Raw genomic sequence first — 22,866 nt, 5'->3', positions numbered from 1 at the left:
ATATTGGTGGGAAAAGTTTCAAATGTCAGCATTTGACAAAAAAATACACACACACACACACACACACACACACACAAACAAACAAACAATACAGAAAAGATCATTAACTCTTAGAAAGCCAGCTCTGCAGCAATTGTCAAAAAATCAACGACAATAAACAGCAACAACACAACAACAAAGCTTTCTGCAGAGCCGTTCACTGTATGGTGTTCGTCTTTCTTTCTTTCTCTCTTTATATATATATATATATATATATACCTATATCTATATACCTATATATATCTTTTTCTTCATCCTACACTTTCTTGCATGCACAACCTCTTCAGGAACAGACAGCCAGTCGGTCTGGTCTCATAATAATTCAATTCAGCATTGGTGAATGCTTGAAAATTGATGTAGTGGGGGGGTGAGGGGGAGGGAGTCACACCCCTATCACCCCCCCTATCACCTCCCCCACCCACACCCACAACCAGTCACAACCACCATCACACCATGATGCGAGAGCCCGGGATGTAGTAGGACTCGCTCCAGAGGTTGCTCTCCCCACAGTTGTCGACGCGGCGCCGGCACTGGAGGCAGCGCCGGTAGTGGTCGCACTGCTCCTGCAGCAGGTGGCCGCACTCCAGCGCCCTCTGGCGCTCCTCTGCGTCACGCCCTCGCTTCGCCTCCGCCGCCTCCTTCCAGTCCTCCTCCAGGCGGCGCCGGTGGTCCACGCGCGTCTTGTGGCGGTGAGCCCGGTCCTCGATCAGGCTGGTGGAGAGGAAGGAAGGAAAGGAAGGGACGGGGTGATGACAGTGATCATCATCATCATCATGATCTTGATCATGGTGCACTCAAGTCAATACCTGTTTTGTTTTGTTTTTTGTGAATGGTGATGTGCTGTTGGGAGGGGCAGACCAGGGAGGTGTGTGTGTGGGGGCGGGGGTTTGAGTGCTTTTGAATAAATTTTGTACTTTAAAATGTAGATTTAAACCCTTGACTGCCAAACATTGGTGAAATAAGTTTACTGTGGCAAGAATTTGAAGTGTATCTGGATGGTATAAACAGGTTCGCTGAACAACAGTAATCCAGTACAGATAAAATAATGCTGACTGATATTCTGGTCTGTGAATTCAATTTTTATCTCAGTGAAGTGACAAGCCTTTTTTTCTTTCCCCCCTGCTATGCTTATTCGTCGGTGGCAGTCAATGGGTTAATTGTACTGTTCAGTGGAGTTCAGTCACTCAAGGAGGCGGTCACTGTGTTCTGACAAATCCATATATGCTGTACAACATCTGGTAAACAGATGCCTGACCAGCAGTGTAACCCAATGCGCTTAGTCAGGCCTTGAGGAGAAAAAGAAAAAAGAGGAAAAAAAAAAGTATAGTGATGAGTGTGAGTCCACGGATTTGTGTGTGAGTCCATGGAAGATGTGTGTGTGTGTCTATGGAAGATGTGTGTGAGTCCATGGAAGATGTGTGTGTGTGTCTATGGAAGATATGTGTGAGTCCATGGAAGATGTGTGTGTGTGTCTATGGAAGATGTGTGTGAGTCCATGGAAGATGTGTGTGTGTGTCTATGGAAGATGTGTGTGAGTCCATGGAAGATGTCTGTGTGTGTCTATGGAAGATGTGTGTGAGTCCATGGAAGATGTGTGTGTGTGTCTATGGAAGATGTGTGTGAGTCCATGGAAGATGTCTGTGTGTGTCTATGGAAGATGTGTGTGAGTCTATGGAAGATGTGTGTGAGTCCATGGAAGATGTGTGTGAGTCCATGGAAGAGAAGAAGATGGTGTGTGTGTCGGGTGTTCAAGAGTTTCGGAAGTGAATTTTCAGCACTGTGATATGGTTTTTGTGAATTGTGATATCAGGAGGGTTTGTTTGGGATTTTTTTTTTTTAGTATTGTGATAAGGTTGTGATTTTGTTTTGTTTTTGATGAGGCAAGATGGCTGCACATTAGTTTAGCGACTGAATCTGTATAAAAAAAATGGAGTTCAAGAACCCTCAAAACAGAAACAAAAACCACTGACAGTGGGTTACCACATCTACTAATGATAATATCACTTCACCATCTCTGCATGAAAACTACCATTAAAGTAAGGTCCCTGAATCTAGGATACTAAAATGGGATTTTACCAGGAAAATCAAATCACATGTTTACAGTGACAAACAAAAAAACAAATGACTATTTTACCAGGAAAATCAAATCACATGTTTACAGTGACAAACAAAAACAAACAAACAAACGACTATTTTACCAGGAAAATCAAATCACATGTTCACAGTGACAAACAAAAACAAACAAACAAACGACTATTTTACCAGGAAAATCAAATCACATGTTCACAGTGACAAAACAAAAATAAACAAACGACTTCATCGGGATAAACAAAGCACAGTTTTTCAATGACAGACCAAAACAACAACATACAAACAAATTGATCAGGATAAACAAAGCACAGTTTTACAGTGACAGACCAAAACAACAACATACAAACAAATTGATCAGGATAAACAAAGCACAGTTTTACAATGACAGACAAAAACGACAACAAGCAAACAACTTGATCAGGGTAAACAAAGCACAGCGACAGACAAAAACAACTTGACCTGGATAAACAAAGCACAGTTTTACAGTGACAGACAAAAACAACTTGACCTGGATAAACAAAGCACAGTTTTACAGTGACAGACAAAAACAACTTGACCTGGATAAACAAAGCACAGTTTTACAGCGACAGACAAAAACAACTTGACCTGGATAAACAAAGCACAGTTTTACAGCGACAGACAAAAATAACTTGACCTGGATAAACAAAGCACAGTTTTACAGTGACAGACAAAAACAACTTGAACTGGATAAACAAAGCACAGTTTTACAGTGACAGACAAAAACAACTTGACCTGGATAAACAAAACACAGTTTTACAGTGACAGACAAAAACAACTTGACCTGGATAAACAAAGCACAGTTTTACAGCGACAGACAAAAACAACTCGACCTGGATAAACAAAGCACAGTTTTACAGTGACAGACAAAAACAACTTGACCTGGATAAGCAAAGCACAGTTTTACAGTGACAGACAAAAACAACTTGACCTGGATAAGCAAAGCACAGTTTTACAGTGACAGACAAAAACAACTTGACCTGGATAAGCAAAGCACAGTTTTACAGTGACAGACAAAAACAACTTGACCTGGATAAACAAAGCACAGTTTTACAGTGACAGACAAAAACTTGACCTGGATAAACAAAGCACAGTTTTACAGTGACAGACAAAAACAACTTGACCTGGATAAACAAAGCACAGTTTTACAGTGACAGACAAAAACAACTTGACCTGGATAAACAAAACACAGTTTTACAATGACAAACACAAACAACAACATACAAACAATTTGGTCAGGATTAACAAAGCAAAGTCTTACAGTGACAGACAAAAACAACTTTAACTGGACAAAAAAAGCACAGTTTAACAATGACAGGCAAAAACTGACAACAAACAAACTTATTACCGGGATAAACACAGTACAGTTTCACAGTGACACAGAAAAAACCCAACAACAACAAACAAAAAATTTACCATGAAAATCAAACCACACACAGTTTCACAGTGACAGACAAGAAAATGACAACACAAAAACAAACAAACAAACAAACAAACAACTGTACCATAAAAAAACAAAACAGTTTTACAGTGACAGACAGAAACAAACAAACAAACAAAAAAACAAACTTCTTCTTCTGCGTTCGTGGGCTGCAACTCCCACATTCACTCATATGTGCACAAGTGGGCTTTTACGAGTATGACCATTTTTACCCTGCCATGTAGGCAGCCATACTCCACTTTCGGGGGTGTGCATGCTGGGTATGTTCTTGTTTCCATAACCCACCGAACGCTGACATGGATTACAGGATCTTTAACGTGCGTATTTGATCTTCTGCTTGCCGTATACACATGAAGGGGGTTCAGGCACAAGCAGGTCTTCACATATATTGACCTGGGAGATCAGAAAAATCTCCACCCTTTACCCACCACCAGGCACCGTCATCGAGATTCGAACCCGGGACCCTCAGATTGAAAGTCCAATGCTTTAACCACTCGGCTATTGCACCCGTCAAACAAACAAACAAAACACACAAACCAAACCAACATGATGAACACCTACTCCTCTCTGGTCTTCTTCAGCACCAGCTCATCGCGCTTCTGCTGCGAGAGTCGCTTGAGGATGGCCTCCCTTTTCTGCTGGCCCACCAGCTCTTGCTGCTCCTGGTACAACAGGTGCGCCCTCCTTCGCCGCTCCATCAGAACCTCGTTCGTCGTGTCGTTTTTGCCAAACACTTCGTTGTCCGGCTGCCGACCAGGTATGGGCAGTGGCTTCAACTGCGTCTGACATAAGGGAGAGGGAGAGATCAGATCAAATCATGATGATGATAGTGATAATAATAATAGTAGGGAGGGTTTGCAAGCCCACGTTCGTTGTCCGGCTGCCGACCAGGTACTGGCAGCAGCTTCAACTGCGTCTGTCACCCGAGTGTGGAAGAGATCAAATCAAATCATGATGATCATAGTGATGATAATAGTAGGGAGGGTTTGCAAGTGATGGCCTAGAGGTAACGCATCCGCCTAGGAAGCGAGAGAATCTGAGCGCACTGGTGTGAATCACGGCTCAATCGCCGATATTTTCTACCCCTCCACTAGACCTTGAGTGGTGGTCTGGATGCTAGTCATTCGGATGAGACGATAAACCGAGGTCCCGTGTGCAGCATGCACTTAGCGCACGTAAAAGAACCCACAGCAACAAAAAGGTTGTTCCTGGCAAAATTCTGTAGAAAAATCTACTTCGATAGGAAAAACAAATAAAACTGCACGCAGGAAAAAATACAAAAAAGTGGGTGACGCTGTAGTATAGCAACGCACTCTCCATGGGGAGAGAAGCCCGAATTTCACACAGAGAAATCTGTTGTGATAAAAAGAAATACAAAAAAAAAAAGTCCCGCTTTAATGGTGGACCTTTCGTTGCTTGCAGAGTGAGAAGTAGGACATGTGCCATCATGAGCAGCCTCACCACCATAACTTGCTTTTCTGAGTTTGCACTGCCTTTGTTCCGACAACTTTTCCACAGAGTTTATGAATGGATTAATTCGAGATGCAACAAGAAACACACTCAAACTAAACATAGAAGAGTAAAGCAAATAATGGGTGTGATTATAAACTCAAATATATCTTGTTAACTTGCAAAAAAAAAGTCACTGAAGTTGTTCAAAATCCTTTCATCAGAACAGCGATTTCCCCAACGAAATTCAAATTCGGTGACCTGGAAAAAACAGGAAATGGAGATGTGCATGCTCACATGGTTCTCGCTAAAAATAACCAGTGAACCTGCACAAAAATCAGCAAACCCTCCATAATAATAAAAATAGTAGATAATAATAACAATAATGATAATAGATAATAATGATGATAACAATGAAAAAGGTAACAATAATATTCGTGTTTTCTATCTCTTCAGCACAGGTGCCCAGCGCAAGACAACACACACACACACATTGTCAAACACATCGTCATGCACATTGTCCGATGACTGATAATTATGCTGCCTTCAGTAAAAAGGTGGCAGAATGGTTAAGATGCTTCATCTGTGAATACAGTGTCTTTTGAGGGTCCAGGTTCGAATTCCCTTTCTCCCAAGTTTGACTGGAAAAATCAAACTGAACATCCAGTAATTCGAACAAAATGATAAACCAGTGCACACTTGGCAAACTGAAAAAAAACCTCATTGCAACATAAGTGCTGTCCTCTGGCAAAATTCTGTTGATGAAATCTACTCTGATAGGTACACACACACACACACACACACACACACAGATATATATATATATATATATATATATATATATATATATATATATATGCATGCACTCAAGGCCTGACTTGCGTGTTGGGTTATGCTGCGGGTCAGGCATCTGCCCAGCAGGCGTGGTCAAGCGTATTTGTATGGATTTGTCTGAGCACAGTAATGCTCTCCTTGACAAACTGAAACTGAAACTGACACTGAAACTGAAACAGCCTTCAAATCTCACCTGGACATCCAAGGCTTTCTTGTACATGTTAACCTGTTCCTCTTTGTCCTTGATAAACTGTTGGCGCTGTTTAGCGAGGCTGAAACAAAACAACAACAACAACAATCAAACAATTATTTTTACAGCAACTATTCCAAAGGCTTCTCGCTTTCTTTTGGTCTGTGTTCAGGGGCTGCAACGTGCACGTTCACTTGTGTGTTAAAGTTAGGGCCTTTAGGTGTGCTCCAGAGTAAAAACAACAATTCAAGCGACATGGTTCCAAATGTCGATTATTTTATTTTATTGTACTGCAGTGTAATACCTTTTTTTTTTTTTTAACTCACTCAGTACGGCCAGTCCTCTCTTCTCCTCTACACAGACCCCTCGGATGTCCAGTGGGTGTCTGAATGACCCAACCTTTAGCTTCCGTCATCAGAATTGTGGTATTCTTTGTCAACATTCACCTCTTCAGTATAAGAGCCTTCCGCTTGCAATATTTTGATGATGGTAATTGGGGTGAAACGCTGTTAACGTCGTCTCTTTCGCCGTTCGTATGGAGAGAGTTAACACAACAGAGTGCTCTGTGTATAATTCAGGCTCGATCCCTGAGTTTCAGCACAGTGCAGCGCTACTTTTTTTTTTCTTCTTCTTCTTCTTTTTTTCTCTGTCTGTGAAGTTGTATGCAAATGAAAGAAAAGACTAGTTAGTTATATGATATCATCAGATGCACATGCATATACTTGCACACACACACACACACACACCACACACACACACACATGCACAAACATGAAGAGAAGAGAGTGTGCAGCTAGGCATTGAGTGTCAGAATGGAGAAAGGTTATACATGGAATTGTTTACTTGTTAAGACAACATAATGATGTTTCTGTTACTTAAGTGCAATTATGTCTAGCATATGTTTTGGCATTGATTTAACCTGGGTTTTGATACTGTGTGTGTTCCAGGTGTGCTGTTTAAAGTCAGAGAAATAAACACCTTTAAAGTTAGAGAAATAAACACCTCAATTCATCTTTCTAAAAGACCCTGCTGTGGTACGAGGAGAGAGTGGATTGTGCACCTATCCTCTGCCTGTTATCCTACTCTACCCCTTCTTCCTTCTTCCCCCTACAACCCCTACCCACCACCCCCTTTAACATATATATATAAAATCATGCATGCACTCAAGGCCTGACTAGGCGAGTTGGGTTATGCTGCTGGTCAGGTGTCTGCCAAGTAGATGTGGTGTAGCGTATATGGATTTGTCTGAACGCAGTGACGCCTCTTTGAGAAACTGAAACTGAAACTCACTCTTCTGCCAGCTGCACTTGCTCCAGACGATCCAGGAACTCCTTGTCAGCCTTCTCCTTGCTGCGCACCTCCTTTCTGACTTCCACCTGGCAACACAAGGCATTCTTCAGTTTTACACCTGGCAAAATGTGTTCTTCAGTATATAGCGTCTGTTCACATGGTGTGATTCTACACCTGGCAAAACAACGTGTTCTTCAGTATATTGTGTCTGTTCACATGGTGTGATTTTACACCTGGCAAAACGTGTTCTTCAGTATATAGCGTCTGTTCACATGGTGTGATTTTACACCTGGCAAAAGGTGTTCTTCAGTATATAGCGCCTGTTCACATGGTGTGATTTTACACCTGGCAAAACGTGTTCTTCAGTATAATAGCATCTGTTCACACGGTGTGATTTTACACCTGGCAAAATGTGTTCTTCAGTATATAGCGTCTGTTCACACGGTGTGATTTTACACCTGGCAAAACATGTTCTTCAGTATATTGTGTCTGTTCACATGGTGTGATTTTACACCTGGCAAAAGGTGTTCTTCAGTATATTGTGTCTGTTCACATGGTGTGATTTTACACCTGGCAAAATGTGCTCTTCAGTATATAGCGTCTGTTCACATGGTGTGATTTTAGACCTGGCAAAACGTGTTCTTCAGTATATAGCGTCTGTTCACAGGGTGTGATTTTACACCTGGCAAAAGGTGTTCTTCAGTATATAGCGTCTGTTCACATGGTGTGATTTTACACCTGGCAAAAGGTGTTCTTCAGTATATAGCGCCTGCTCACATGGTGTGATTTTACACCTGGCAAAACGTGTTCTTCAGTATATAGCGTCTGTTCACATGGTGTGATTTTAGACCTGGCAAAACGTGTTCTTCAGTATATAGCGTCTGTTCACATGGTGTGATTTTACACCTGGCGAAACGTGTTCTTCAGTATATGGTGCCAGTTCACATGGTGTGATTTTACACCTGGCAAAATGTGTTCTTCAGTATATAGCGTCTGTTCACATGGTGTGATTTTACACCTGGCAAAACATGTTCTTCAGTATATAGCGTCTGTTCACATGGTGTGATTTTACACCTGGCAAAACAACGTGTTCTTCAGTATATTGTGTCTGTTCACATGGTGTGATTTTACACCTGGCAAAACGTGTTCTTTAGTATATAGCGTCTGTTCACATGGTGTGATTTTACACCTGGCAAAACGTGTTCTTCAGTATATCACGTCTGTTCACAGGGTGTGATTTTACACCTGGCAAAACGTGTTCTTCAGTATATCACGTCTGTTCACATGGTGTGATTTTACACCTGGCAAAACGTGTTCTTCAGTATATCACGTCTGTTCACATGGTGTGATTTTACACCTGGCAAAACGTGTTCTTCAGTATATCACATCTGTTCACAGGGTGTGATTTTACACCTGGCAAAAGGTGTTCTTCAGTATATAGCGTCTGTTCACATGGTGTGATTTTACACCTGGCAAAAGGTGTTCTTCAGTATATAGCGTCTGTTCACATGGTGTGATTTTACACCTGGCAAAACGTGTTCTTCAGTATATAGCGTCTGTTCACATGGTGTGATTTTACACCTGGCAAAACGTGTTCTTTAGTATATAGCGTCTGTTCACATGGTGTGATTTTACACCTGGCGAAACGTGTTCTTCAGTATATGGTGCCAGTTCACATGGTGTGATTTTACACCTGGCAAAACGTGTTCTTCAGTATATAGTGTCTGTTCACATGGTGTGATTTTACACCTGGCAAAAGGTGTTCTTCAGTATATAGTGCCGGTTCACATGGTGTGATTTTAGACCTGGCAAAACGTGTTCTTCAGTATATAGCGTCTGTTCACATGGTGTGATTTTAGACCTGGCAAAACGTGTTCTTCAGTATATAGCATCTGTTCACATGGTGTGATTTTACACCTGGCAAAACGTGTTCTTCAGTATATAGCGTCTGTTCACATGGTGTGATTTTAGACCTGGCAAAACAACGTTTTCTTCAGTATATTGTGTCTGTTCACATGGTGTGATTTTAGACCTGGCAAAACAACGTTTTCTTCAGTATACAGCCACTGTTCACATGGTGTGATTTTAGACCTGGCAAAACATGTTCTTCAGTATACAGCCACTGTTCACATGGTGTGATTTTACACCTGGCAAAACGTGTTCTTCAGTATATAGCGTCTGTTCACATGGTGTGAATTTACACCTGGCAAAACCTGTTCTTCAATATATAGCATCTGTTCACATGGTGTGATTTTACACCTGGCAAAACAACGTGTTCTTCAGTATATTGTGTCTGTTCACATGGTGTGATTTTACACCTGGCAAAACGTGTTCTTCAGTGTACTGCATCTGTTCACATGGTGTGATTTTAGACCTGGCAAAACATGTTCTTCAGTATACAGCCACTGTTCACATGGTGTGATTTTAGACCTGCCAAAACGTGTTCTTCAGTAAAAAAAAAAAAAAAAAGAGTCTGTTCACATGGTGTGAGTTTAGACCTGGCAAAACAACATGTTCTTCAGTATATAGCATCTGTTTGCATGGTGTGAGTTTAGATGGAAAAAGAAAAATCCATATATAATGGATGCATGCTAGAGTGTCAGAGATGTTGTATCTAGGTGGGGAAAAAAAAATATATATATATATCATTTTGTGGGTCATGTAAACTGTGCTTTTACTGTATTAATGACATTACTTTTATGGCTTTTTATGATTTTGATTCGATTCGTTTTAGGTACTGGATTTGTAATGCGTTTAATCTACTTTACCTTTTTGAATTATAGCACTATATGAAAAATAAATCATTATCATTAGAATTACTATTATCATTATCAACAACTTCATATACTGTGAAGTTGCAAACTTAGGAAAAAAATACAACAACAACAAAAAAAAAAATTACAAAGCAAAAGCCCAGCTGGACTATGAAGCAAACTTGAATAATTTTTTCACGGTGGTAAGAAATTATCAACAACCTTTTCAAAATATCTTTCTTCACATAAAAAAGGTGTAATATGTGTACAGGAAAGTTTTCCCCCAACAGAAGCATGTGACAATGAAGCAATTTACCCCAGGCAAAATAATTTGGGTCTGTTCAGGTTTTGACCAAATTCGTAAATCTACAATGCACTCCAACCCCCACACATTCATCAAAATCAACCTGAACTGGACTCAGACTACCTCACGATGTAGTCTGATGCAGATAACATTCCACAGGGGCATTGCTGAAATGTCTGGAATTTACTTTCCAGCAGACAGTGGCTGGTATTTTGTAGCCGGTGTAAACGGGCTGAAGCAGATGTATGCAAATACGATTCTGATATGGATATAGACGGCATAGAAAACGGGTTGTAGTGTATTATCATCTCAGTGTATTACTGCTTTTTTTATGTGTCACAGCTCACAGATTGTGGTATGGCTTGCTCATGCGACATCAACTCTTGTCGTCACCAGTGTTTAGGCTTTTTTGTCATGACATCATGACATCAGACACCAACTTAACTCATTTCTGACCAAGCAAAATCTGCTTGCTTGCCTCCAGACCAAGCACACACACAAGTAAACACACACACACACACACACACACACACACACACACACCTTCACAAGTACTCAAACATTTTCTTCAAGTCTGAATATATCTTCTTCTTCTTTTTCTTTCGTAACAAATGTCTAAGGAAAGGAAATATATATCTGGAAACAAAAAAAGGTCACCTGATTTGTGAGTTCACCCAGGTACTCTTCCTGTTTAGGAAATCTTGGTGGAGTCAGTGGTCGCCTGTCAAATATGTAGGATTTCTGTAAGACAGAAAAAAAAAACCTATTCATTTTATGCAGTACATAATCAAATAAAGTTTGCTCTATGCACTTCAAAATACAATAGCTCCCATAACAATACATTACATTATGTTACACCATCCATCAAAACATGCACGCAAGTCAACGAAACCAGAGGAACGTTACGACCTTTGACAAGACAACTTATCATACGCTGGTGGCAAGTGTTCACACTGGTCACCAGCCATCTCCAACCAGCTCTTTGTTGAGTTTTGTGGAGACAGATGAGACAAGGATGGCTGGTCCATGGGACGGAACTCTTCAATGACGCAAGAAATGTGAATCCCAATAATTTTTGTTACTTCCATGTGGAAAGCGCCATATTGTTTCTAGCTGACAGCTACTGGCTGTGTGTGTGTGTTGCTGGGTCAGGCTGATGGCAACTGGCTGTGTGTGTGCGTGTGTGTGTGTGTGTGTGTGTGTGTGTGTGTGTGTGTGTGTGTGTTGCTGTGTCAGGCTGATGGCAACTGGCTGTGTGTGTGTGTGTGTGTGTGTGTGTGTGTGTGTGTGTGTGTGTGTGTGTGTGTGTGTTGCTGTGTCAGGCTGATGGCAACTGGCTGTGTGTGAGTGTGTGTGTGTGTGTGTGTGTGTGTGTGTGTGTTGCTGTGTCAGGCTGATGGCAACTGGCTGTGTGTGTGTGTGTTGCTGTGTCAGGCTGATGGCAACTGGCTGTGTGTGTGTGTGTTGCTGTGTCAGGCTGATGGCAACTGGCTGTGTGTGTGTGTGTGTGTGTGTGTTGCTGCGTCAGTGTCAAGCTGATGGCAACTGGCTGTGTGTGTTGCTGTGTCAGGCTGATGGCAACTGGCTGTGTGTGTGTGTGTGTGTTGCTGTGTCAGGCTGATGGCAACTGGCTGTGTGTGTGTGTGTTGCTGTGTCAGGCTGATGGCAACTGGCTGTGTGTGTGTGTGTGTGTTGCTGTGTCAGGCTGATGGCAACTGGCTGTGCGTGTGTGTGTGTGTTGCTGTGTCAGGCTGATGGCAACTGGCTGTGTGTGTGTGTGTGTGTTGCTGTGTCAGGCTGATGGCAACTGGCTGTGCGTGTGTGTGTGTGTTGCTGTGTCAGGCTGATGGCAACTGGCTGTGTGTGTGTGTGTTGCTGTGTCAGGCTGATGGCAACTGGCTGTGTGTGTGTGTGTGTGTTGCTGTGTCAGGCTGATGGCAACTGGCTGTGTGTGTGTGTGTGTGTTGCTGTGTCAGGCTGATGGCAACTGGCTGTGCGTGTGTGTGTGTGTTGCTGTGTCAGGCTGATGGCAACTGGCTGTGTGTGTGTGTGTTGCTGTGTCAGGCTGATGGCAAGTGGCTGTGCGTGTGTGTGTGTGTGTTGCTGTGTCAGACTGATGGCAACTGGCTGTGTGTGTGTGTGTGTTGCTGTCATACTGATGGCAACTGGTTGTGTGTGTGTGTGTGTGTTGCTGTGTCAGGCTGATGGCAACTGGCTGTGTGTGTGTGTGTTGCTGCATCAGTGTCAGGCTGATGGCAACTGGCTGTCAGCAACTGGCTGGGCTTTGTGTGAACGTAGTATCAGGTAACAGCCCTTCACTGATGAGCATATTCATCAGCAGCAGTCAAAGGGTCAATCATAATGACACTGCAGATGAAGGTATTGGTTTGGTTTGGTTTTTCTTCTTCAATCTCTTCTGTTATACGGCAAAAGGATTTCACTGGCGTTCAAGGACATGCTGAAAAGAGAACAATGGATGCTAAATCAAGCAACAATGGGCGCTACAGCCGAACAATGAAAGCATTAGACTTTCAATCTGAGGCTCCTGGGGATTAATCCTGTCATCATCACCTGATGTATTGAGGGAGGAGATTTTTTTCCAGTCTCCCAGGTCAACCCATATGCCGCCAACCTGTTAGTGCTCTGTTCCCCTTCTTGTGTGTACACAGGGCTGAATATCAAGACCCTGTGATCCATGTCAGTGTTTGGTGGGTAATGAAAACACAAACATACCCAGCATGCACATCCCCAAAAATGAAGTCTGGCTGCCTATATGGTGGAATAATCATCATCATCATCATCATCATCATCATCATGAACATTCATATAGCGTGTTTCTCCAGAAATACTGCTCAAAGCGCTTTACATTTCATTCCCTATTCCCAACCTCCCCTCTCAATACCCCCCCCCCCCATTCCCCACCACACATACACACACACACACGCACACACACACAGAAGCACGTGCCAGAATCTCACTCACGTTACTGAACACTGAAAACCACCCACCCACTCACCCATGACGCCTTAAACTTATCCCTGGCATGCACACTTGTCTACACCAAAAAGCCCACCTTGTTGATACAAAGTGAATGCCGGAGCTGTAGCCCACAGAATCAGGAAGGAGAGGATAAATGAAACCAAGCAAAAGGCATCGCAGAAAGAAAAAAAACATTAACCTGTGGCTGCGTGTCTTTGGCTTTCTTCCTGGCATTCACCACTTCAGACACTCCCAGGTTGAAGGCAGAGATCTTCTGTAGATCATGGCGTTTGGAAATGGTACGTTCCTGCAGAAAAAACAAACAATCAAAATTAGCAAATGACATGTCCCCGAAAACGGAGTTTGGCTGCCGACATGGCATGGTAAAAGCAGGCATACACGTAAAAGCTCCACTCGTGTACATGTATATGAGTGAACGTGGGAGAGTTGCAGCCCATGAACAAGGATGACTAAGAAGAAGAAGTAAATGACACCAACATACAAACAAACAAACAAGCAAATGGAAAAAACAAAAGTGTGTGGCATAAACTGACAATTTTGCAAGTGATTACCATGTCTGATTGATTTCTTAACCTGTTAGCAACAATGGTCATAAGATTTCTTAGCTACTGTTGAATCTGTTATTTATATTTGCAAATCGTATTTGACCTCTGACAGAATAGTCCTCTGGTGGAATGTCCTCTGTTAGAATATCCTTTGACAGAATGTCCTCTGACAGAATGACTCACGACGGAAAGTCCCTCTGACAGAATGACCCATGACAGAATGTCCTCTGATAGAATGACTCATAACAGAATGTCTTCTGACAGAATGACTCATGACAGAAAGTCCTCTGACAGAATGACTCATGACAGAAAGTCCTCTGACAGAATGACTCATGACAGAAAGTCCTCTGACGGTATGAGTCATGACAAACTTCTATGACAGAATGACTCATGACAGAAAGTTATATGACAGAATGACTCATGACAGAAAGTCCTCTGACGGGATGACTCATGACAGAAAGTTCTATGACAGAATGACTCATGACAGAAAGTCCTCTGACGGGATGACTCATGACAAAATGACTCATGACAGAATGTCCTCTGACAGAATGACTCATGACAGAAAGTTCTATGACAGAATGACTCGTGACAAAATGACTCATGACAGAAAGTCCTCTGACAGAATGACTCATGACAGAAAGTCCTCTGACGGGATGACTCATGACAGAAAGTTCTCTGACAGAATGACTCATGACAGAGAGTTCTCTGACGGGATGACTCATGACAGAATGTCCTCTGACAGAATGACTCATGACAGAAAGTTCTCTGACAGAATGACTCGTGACAAAATGACTCATGACAGAAAGTCCCCTGACAGAATGACTCATGACAGAAAGTTCTCTGACGGGATGACTCATGACAGAAAGTCCTCTAACGGGATGACTCATGACAAAATGACTCATGACAGAATGTCCTCTGACAGAATGACCCATGACAGAATGTCCTCTAACAAAATGACCCATGACAGAATGTACAATGACAACACACACCACAACATCTCTCACATACCTGCTGTTTTAGTGTACATCCAATGACAACACACAACACATCTCTCACACACCTGCTATTCCAGCATGTCCATGACAACACACAACACATCTCTCACACACCTGCTATTTCAGCATGTCCATGACAACACACAACACATCTCTCACACACCTGCTATTTCAGCATGTCCATTACAACACACAACACATCTCTCACACACCTGCTGTTTCAGCATGTCCATTACAACACACAACACATCTCTCACACACCTGCTATTTCAGCATGTCCATTACAACACACAACACATCTCTCACACACCTGCTATTCCAGCATGTCCATGACAACACACAACACATCTCTCACACACCTGCTATTTCAGCATGTCCATTACAACACACAACACATCTCTCACACACCTGCTGTTTCAGCATGTCCAATGACAGCACACAACGCAACATCTCTCACACACCTGCTATTTAAACATGTCCAATGCCAACACACTACACACACAACACACACACACAACACACCTGCTCTTTCAACACATCCTCAGCATCTGTCAGGCTGTGGTACTACTGGTTGTGACAACACACAACACATACACAACACACACAACACGCACACAGCACACACATACCACACAACACACAACACACACACAACACGCACACAAAACACACACACACACACCACACACACATGCACATAACACACACACAACACACACCTGCTCTTTCAACACCTCCTCTGTGTCCTCAGGCTGTGGCACTGCTAGTTGTGACAACACACTACACACACACACACAACACACATACACACACACACACAACACACACACAAACACACACACAACACACACCTGCTCTTTCAACACATCCTCAGCGTCCTTCAGGCTGTGGTACTGCTGGTTGTGACAACACACAACACACAACACACAGCACACACCTGCTCTTTCAACACATCCTCAGCGTCCTTCAGGCTGTGGTACTGCTGGTTGTGACAACACACAACACATACACAACACACAGCACACACCTGCTCTTTCAACACATCCTCAGCGTCCTTCAGGCTGTGGTACTGCTGGTTGTGACAACACACAACACACAACACACAGCATACACCTGCTCTTTCAACACATCCTCAGCGTCCTTCAGGCTGTGGTACTGCTGGTTGTGACAACACACAACACGCAACACACAGCACACACCTGCTCTTTCAACACATCCTCAGCGTCCTTCAGGCTGTGGTACTGCTGGTTGTGACAACACACAACACGCAACACACAGCACACACCTGCTCTTTCAACACATCCTCAGCGTCCTTCAGGCTGTGGTACTGCTGCAGGATACGATCCTCCTCCTCCTCCCTCCTCCGCCGCTCCTCCGTGAACGACACGGGCACGTTGCGCTGCCGTCGCAGGTGACACAGGCGGCACAGCTCCTGACTGGCCGGGTGATGGCCGCCACAGGCGGCGCCACCACCGCCTCCCAGAACTGGAGCTCCCCCTGTCCTTTTGGTTTCCATCAGCGACCGCTGCCCCACCGCCATGTCGTCTGAGCTGTGAGAGCGTTTCAACGGCGCCAGGCGGGGAGGGGTCGGGGGCTTCAGAGCTGCTTTTGTCGCTGATCTGCAACAGGAAATGGGACTGTTTTTTGTATATGTTGTCAAGCTGTGCAACATGGAATGGGATTGCTTTCTGTATGTTTCTGTATAGGATTGTTTTCTGTATATGTTGTAGCTCTGCAACATGGAATGGGATTGTTTTCTGTATATGTTGTAGCTCTGCAACATTGAATGAGGTTGTTTTCTGTATATGTTGTAGCTCTGCAACATTGAATGGGATTGTTTTCTGTATATGTTGTAGCTCTGCAACATTGAATGGGATTGTTTTCTGTATATGTTGTAGCTCTGCAACATGGAATGGGATTGTTTTCTGTATATGTTGTAGCTCTGCAACATTGAATGGGATTGTTTTCTGTATATGTTGTTGCTCTGCAACATGGAATGGGATTGTTTTCTGTATATGTTGTTGCTCTGCAACATGGAATGGGATTGTTGTCTGTATATGTTGTAGCTCTGCAACATGGAATGGGATTGTTTTCTGTACATGTTGTAGCTCTGCAACATGGAATGGGATTGTTTTCTGTATATGTTGTAGCTCTGCAACATGGAATGGGATTGTTTTCAGTATATGTTGTAGCTCTGCAACATGGAATGGGATTGTTTTCTGTATATGTTGTTGCTCTGCAACATGGAATGAGGTTGTTTTCTGTATATGTTGTAGCTCTGCAACATGGAATGGGATTGTTTTCTGTATATGTTGTAGCTCTGCAACATGGAATGGGATTGTTTTCTGTATATGTTGTAGCTCTGCAACATGGAATGGGATTGTTTTCTGTATATGTTGTTGCTCTGCAACATTGAATGGGATTGTTTTCTGTATATGTTGTAGCTCTGCAACATGGAATGGGATTGTTTTCTGTATATGTTGTAGCTCTGCAACATTGAATGGGATTGTTTTCTGTATATGTTGTAGCTCTGCAACATGGAATGAGGTTGTTTTCTGTATATGTTGTAGTTCTGCAACATGGAATGGAATTGTTTTCCGTATATGTTGTAGCTCTGCAACATGGAATGGGATTGTTGTCTGTATATGTTGTAGCTCTGCAACATTGAATGGGATTGTTTTCTGTATATGTTGTAGCTCTGCAACATGGAATGGGATTGTTTTCTGAATATCTTGTTCTGCAACATGGAATGGGAAGTGTCTGGGTTTGTTCCAATGTTCCTTTTATTTACCTGTGCGCTAGCTGAACTGGTAGCATAAACAGCACTGACTTGAAGTTGTGTACCTTGTGAATGGAGAGAGTTACCACTCTTTACTATTTGTTAATCATTTCATCTCCTGGCCTCATTGTTTGTTAATCATCATTTGTTCAAAACTGCCTCTAATTAATTCCTATGTGTACTGAACTTAGTATACTTTTGGTGGTGTAATGTCTTGTCATAGTTCATAACGTTTCTTACTTAGTTGGAATTGCATAGTTTGGTGGATAGTATAACATTGTGTAACGTATTTCTATTGCAATTATTGTATTGTAAAGTGCTCAGGGTAAAATCTGTTTGGTTGGGTACTATACAATAAACTTATTATTATTACTATTATTATTATCATTATTGTCATTTCATTTTTATTTTTAGTAGTATCTTTATTATCATTATCATCATTATTATGTACTATAGTATTGTATTACTTCTTGTCATGACAGAATTTCTCTGTATGAAATTCAGGCTGCTCTCCCAGGGGAGAGTGCATCCCCACAGTACAGAACCACCCACCTACCTACACCCCCACCACCTCTCTTTTTTTCCTTTTCTTTTTCAGCCTTCAGGTGACTTTTTTTACGTTTTCTATTTCTTCTCTTTTTGGGGGGCTCTAAATTGAGACAAAACTCACCCTAGAAACAGAACTCACCCCAGCGGAATTTCAGCCTGAGTGACGGCCCTTGGCTCCGGTGGTGGCGCTGGTGCATGCTGCTGCAAGGTGGGCTTTGGGGGCACGAGGTCGTCCAGCAACGAAACACCACACGCAGTGGCCATCGGCATCGCCATTCGGGACGGACCGCGACTGGCTCCAAGAGCCCTTTTCTCCGCTATAGAAAATATATACAGAATGCTTTTCTTTTCTTTTTGATCATTTCCAATAAGAGAAAATTTGTTTGTGGTGTTTGTTACATAAACAATGCATGTCAGAATCACAATCATTCAATATGACTACATGAAAGATATAACATGTTTTTAACACTAATTCGACCGTGAACTTCACATGCGATAATCATGACAGTCATACACAAGCAAATTCAATAAATAAGTTAGAGAGTTAGAAGAAAGAAAAACAATTCGACCATAGAAACTGCAATACAATACAGTACAACAGAATCCAGTACCATGTAGTACAGTATAGTACAGTACAGTATAATACAATACAGTACAATACAATACAATACAATACAATACAGTACAACACAATACAGTGCAATACAGTACAACACAACAAAACACAATACAATACTATACCATACAATACAATACAACAATGTCACTGAATAATCTGCATCTTTATCACCTGGCATGTGTATCAGTGTATGCAGAGATGAGTTTCCAAACTGTTACACACAAACATAAAATAAAATAAATTGAAATTAAAAAAATCATTACTTCCACACAAAATCTGTGATTTGAAAAAAAAAAAAGACTTCACAGCTAAATATCATAAGTAAATTAATCAATCAATCAATAAAGAAATCAACTGAGTAATCAATCATCACTTGATAAATCAATTTATAGATAAACTACTGAAATAGTAGTAATATTTTTATGCATTTATCTACTTTTTTATTTTTTCCTTAAGGCCTGACTAAGCGCACTGGGTTACGCTGCTGGTCAGGCATCTGCTTGGTGTAGCGTATATGGATTTGACCAAACACAGTGATGCCTCCTTGAACTACTGATACTGATACTGATACTGAAACTCATGCTAAAAAAAAAAAAAAGACAAAAAAAGACCAAGTCTTAAAAAGAAAAACCAATAAATGTCAAAATTCAAGAAAAAAAATAAACAAACATGCAAGCATGCACCACAAAAAAGATCATAAATAATCAATAACAAAAATACAAATCAAAACCATAAACCAGTCTGAACATTCAAATTCTAAGGACAAGTTAAAACATTCACAGAACGGATAACACAAATGCTTTACAAATCTTTTTCAGGAAGCTTGCTGCGGTAATGTATGGCAACCTCTCTGGAAGTAAAAGGCACAAATTATGATTATGATCCACCCTGTCCAACTCCCCGTATTATCTCTTGAATACGCTGCGGTGGTATGGGATCCCTTCTACAGACAGCATGCTGACAGACTGGAACGGATCCAACGACAGGCTGCCCGGTTCATCATGGGGGACAAGCCTAGGAACCCGGGCTGCATCATGAAGATGCTGAAAGACCTCAACCTCCCTCCTACTGGAAGAACGCCACAGACAACAGCGTCTTAACCTATTACATAAGATTCTCTCCTGAGTCCCTTCATGCTTACACGAATCAAGACACAAGACAATATAGTATTCAGACCTGTGTTCAGGAATGTTGGCTAGACAGTAGTAGGAACATGCACATGAGCATGGAGACACAGACACAGACACAGACACTCACACAAACACAAATACACACACAACGCAATAAACACACACACACACACACACACACACAGAGAGAACACACACACACACACGCACACACAAATACACACAAGAATCAAGACAATATAGTATTCAGACCTGTGTTCAGGAATGTAGGCTTGACAGTAGTAGGAACATGCACATCACACACACACACACACACACACACACACACACACACACCACATACACACACCACCACCACAACCACCTCCACTACCAGCCCACACGCACACAAACACAACCCCCTCCCTCACACACACACACACACACACACACACACAACACGTACACACGCCACCGCCACAACCACCACCACTACCAACCTACACGCACACAAACACAACCCCATCCCTGACACACACACACACACACACACACACACACACACAACACATACACACACCACCGCCACAACCACCACCACTACCAACCTACACGCACACACACAACCCCTTCCCTCATACACACACACACACACACACACACACACACACACACACACACACACAACACGTACACAAGCCACCGCCACAACCACCACCACTACCAACCTACACGCACACAATCACAACCCCCTCCCTGACACACACACACACACACACACACACACACACAAACACAACATCCCTTTCCCCATCTTCCACATCTCCCACATCATCCAATGTCCCCCTAAAGGCCTGAGGATGATGGAGTCATGTCCCACATTGGGCACTTTCTCTTTTTTCTCAAGGACTGACCAGAGTTTATGCGTAAGTCAAGCATCTGCTTCTCTCTTCTTTTTTTTGTGTGTGTTCTTTTGTTCTGTTAAACACAAAAGGGGTCCAACATTTATAGATAAGTCCACACACTTTAACAACTCCTTGGAATTGAAACTGATCTAAACCACTCCAACTCACCCTGAATCTCCTCCCCAGTCACTTTGGGCACCAACACGTCATCACCACCACCACCACCAAGCATCGCCGCCGGATCAGGGTTCAAGTTCGATTCCATCATCATCATGTTGTCGACCGCCACCTCCGTCACCCCCTCCCCGTTCATCGCCTGATCCTCCAAGACTGCGGTGCCCAAACCTTCGCCCATCACCTGCGGCTGCGCCTCTGAGTCCGGTGGTGACAACACGTTGGGGGAGTCTGGGTTGGCTGGGGGGTTCGATTCTCCAGGTCTGGCATCCTCTGCTAGGCTGCTTGAGTTCTCGTCCACTTCTGCCAGAGGTGGCAGGGTGTTTGAGGCGCCTGGGTTGGGCTGAATCCTGTGTGTAAAAGGTTGTGACTTTTTTTTTTTTGTGGACAATCTGCTTTCCACATGTCTTTCAATTCATTATAACTTATTAATGTATTTGCTCATGTTTGTTTGGTTGGCTTGATTATCTTATTTCACTTTATGTTTATGAATTACACAAAGCTAGGGTAGGCTCTCAAGGCCTCAGAACAGCATGCTGGGTCCACACAAAAGTCAGGTATATGCTCCTCTTCTCTTTTTCTTTTTTTTTCTTTGCCGTACCTTATATGGATCAGCTTTAACACCTCCTTGACACTGAAACTGTGAAAGTTGTGAGGAAGGTGACAGAATGGCTCAGGTGCTCATCTGCCAATACAGTGTCCGTGAAGGTCTGGGTTCGAATCACGGTCTCATCCTTTCTCCCACAGTTTTGACTGAAAAATCACACGCGAGTGTCTGGTCATTTACAGAGTAGGTGATCAGGTCCCATGTGCAGCATGCACTTGGCGCATTGAGAAAGAACCCATGGCGACATAACTGTTGCCCTCTGGCAAGATTCAGTAGAAGAAATCCAGTCTGATAGGTACACAAACATATACGCATAAACTTGAGGCCTGAATAGCGCAATGGGTTATGCTGCTGTCTAGCATCTGCCTAGCAGATGTGGTGTAGTGTACATGGATTTATCTGAAGGCAGTGACGCATTCTTGAGAAAGTGAAACTGAGAGGTGTGCCAGATGTTATTATAAGGCGCTGACGCATTATGCGTTATGATGCGTTATGAACACAATGGATTGTTTCAGAAGTTCTCTCTCTCTCTCTCTCTCTCTCTCTCTCTCTCTCTCTCTCTCTCTAACCCTCTGTGTTTGTATTCGGGTTTTTTCTTCTTCTCTTTCTATCTTATACACACATCCACATGCAATGCACACAAAACACACACACACACACACATAAACTCACACACACACACACACACATACACACACTCTCTCTCTCTCACACACACACACCACACACACACACACACACACACACACACACACACACACACACACACACACACACACCAAACATCCAACCAAGCACACACACACACACACACACACACACACACACACATCAAACATCCAACCTAGCACACACACACACACACACACACACACACAACCAAGCAACTAACATACACGTAAAATGTAACATGTTTGTATGAGTCTGTGTGTGCATAACTGAAACCTGACTGAATGACACACGAAACAAATGATGAGCACCAAGTAGCAGCTAGCTGTGTCAGCTGGTGTTGTAAACCGCAGAGTAGGAAAGACAATAATCATACACTACCCAGGTAGGCAGCCTGTTGTGCAAATGACCCTGTGTTCGTAAAGTGCTTAGAATTTGGTTTCTGACCGAGGACAGGCACTATATAAGTATCCGTATCATCCAACATCATCATGATCATTGACAGC

General features: G+C 42.7%; 1 protein-coding gene across 1 annotated transcript in view; it reads right to left on the bottom strand.

The window, feature by feature from the left end:
• Nucleotides 1-294: 294 nt before the first annotated feature.
• Nucleotides 295-22,866, bottom strand: part of LOC143298093 (coiled-coil domain-containing protein 81-like) — a 26,881-nt gene continuing 4,309 nt past the window's right edge. The window contains exons 6-14 of the mRNA XM_076610779.1: nt 21,079-21,434; nt 18,417-18,594; nt 16,235-16,568; nt 13,588-13,695; nt 11,067-11,150; nt 7,353-7,438; nt 6,066-6,144; nt 4,151-4,371; nt 295-750 (exon numbers count right to left, since the gene is read on the bottom strand). Of these exons, the coding sequence (XP_076466894.1) occupies nt 486-750; nt 4,151-4,371; nt 6,066-6,144; nt 7,353-7,438; nt 11,067-11,150; nt 13,588-13,695; nt 16,235-16,568; nt 18,417-18,594; nt 21,079-21,434 (1,711 nt within the window). The 3' untranslated portion in view covers nt 295-485. The remainder of the gene's footprint in view (nt 751-4,150; nt 4,372-6,065; nt 6,145-7,352; nt 7,439-11,066; nt 11,151-13,587; nt 13,696-16,234; nt 16,569-18,416; nt 18,595-21,078; nt 21,435-22,866) is intronic.

Source organism: Babylonia areolata, chromosome 23 (genome assembly GCF_041734735.1).
Source record: "Babylonia areolata isolate BAREFJ2019XMU chromosome 23, ASM4173473v1, whole genome shotgun sequence".
In the NCBI taxonomy this organism is placed as follows: Eukaryota; Metazoa; Mollusca; class Gastropoda; order Neogastropoda; family Buccinidae; genus Babylonia; species Babylonia areolata.
Note: the sequence above shows the minus strand (reverse complement) of the source record. Positions and strands in the feature narration are given on the sequence as shown.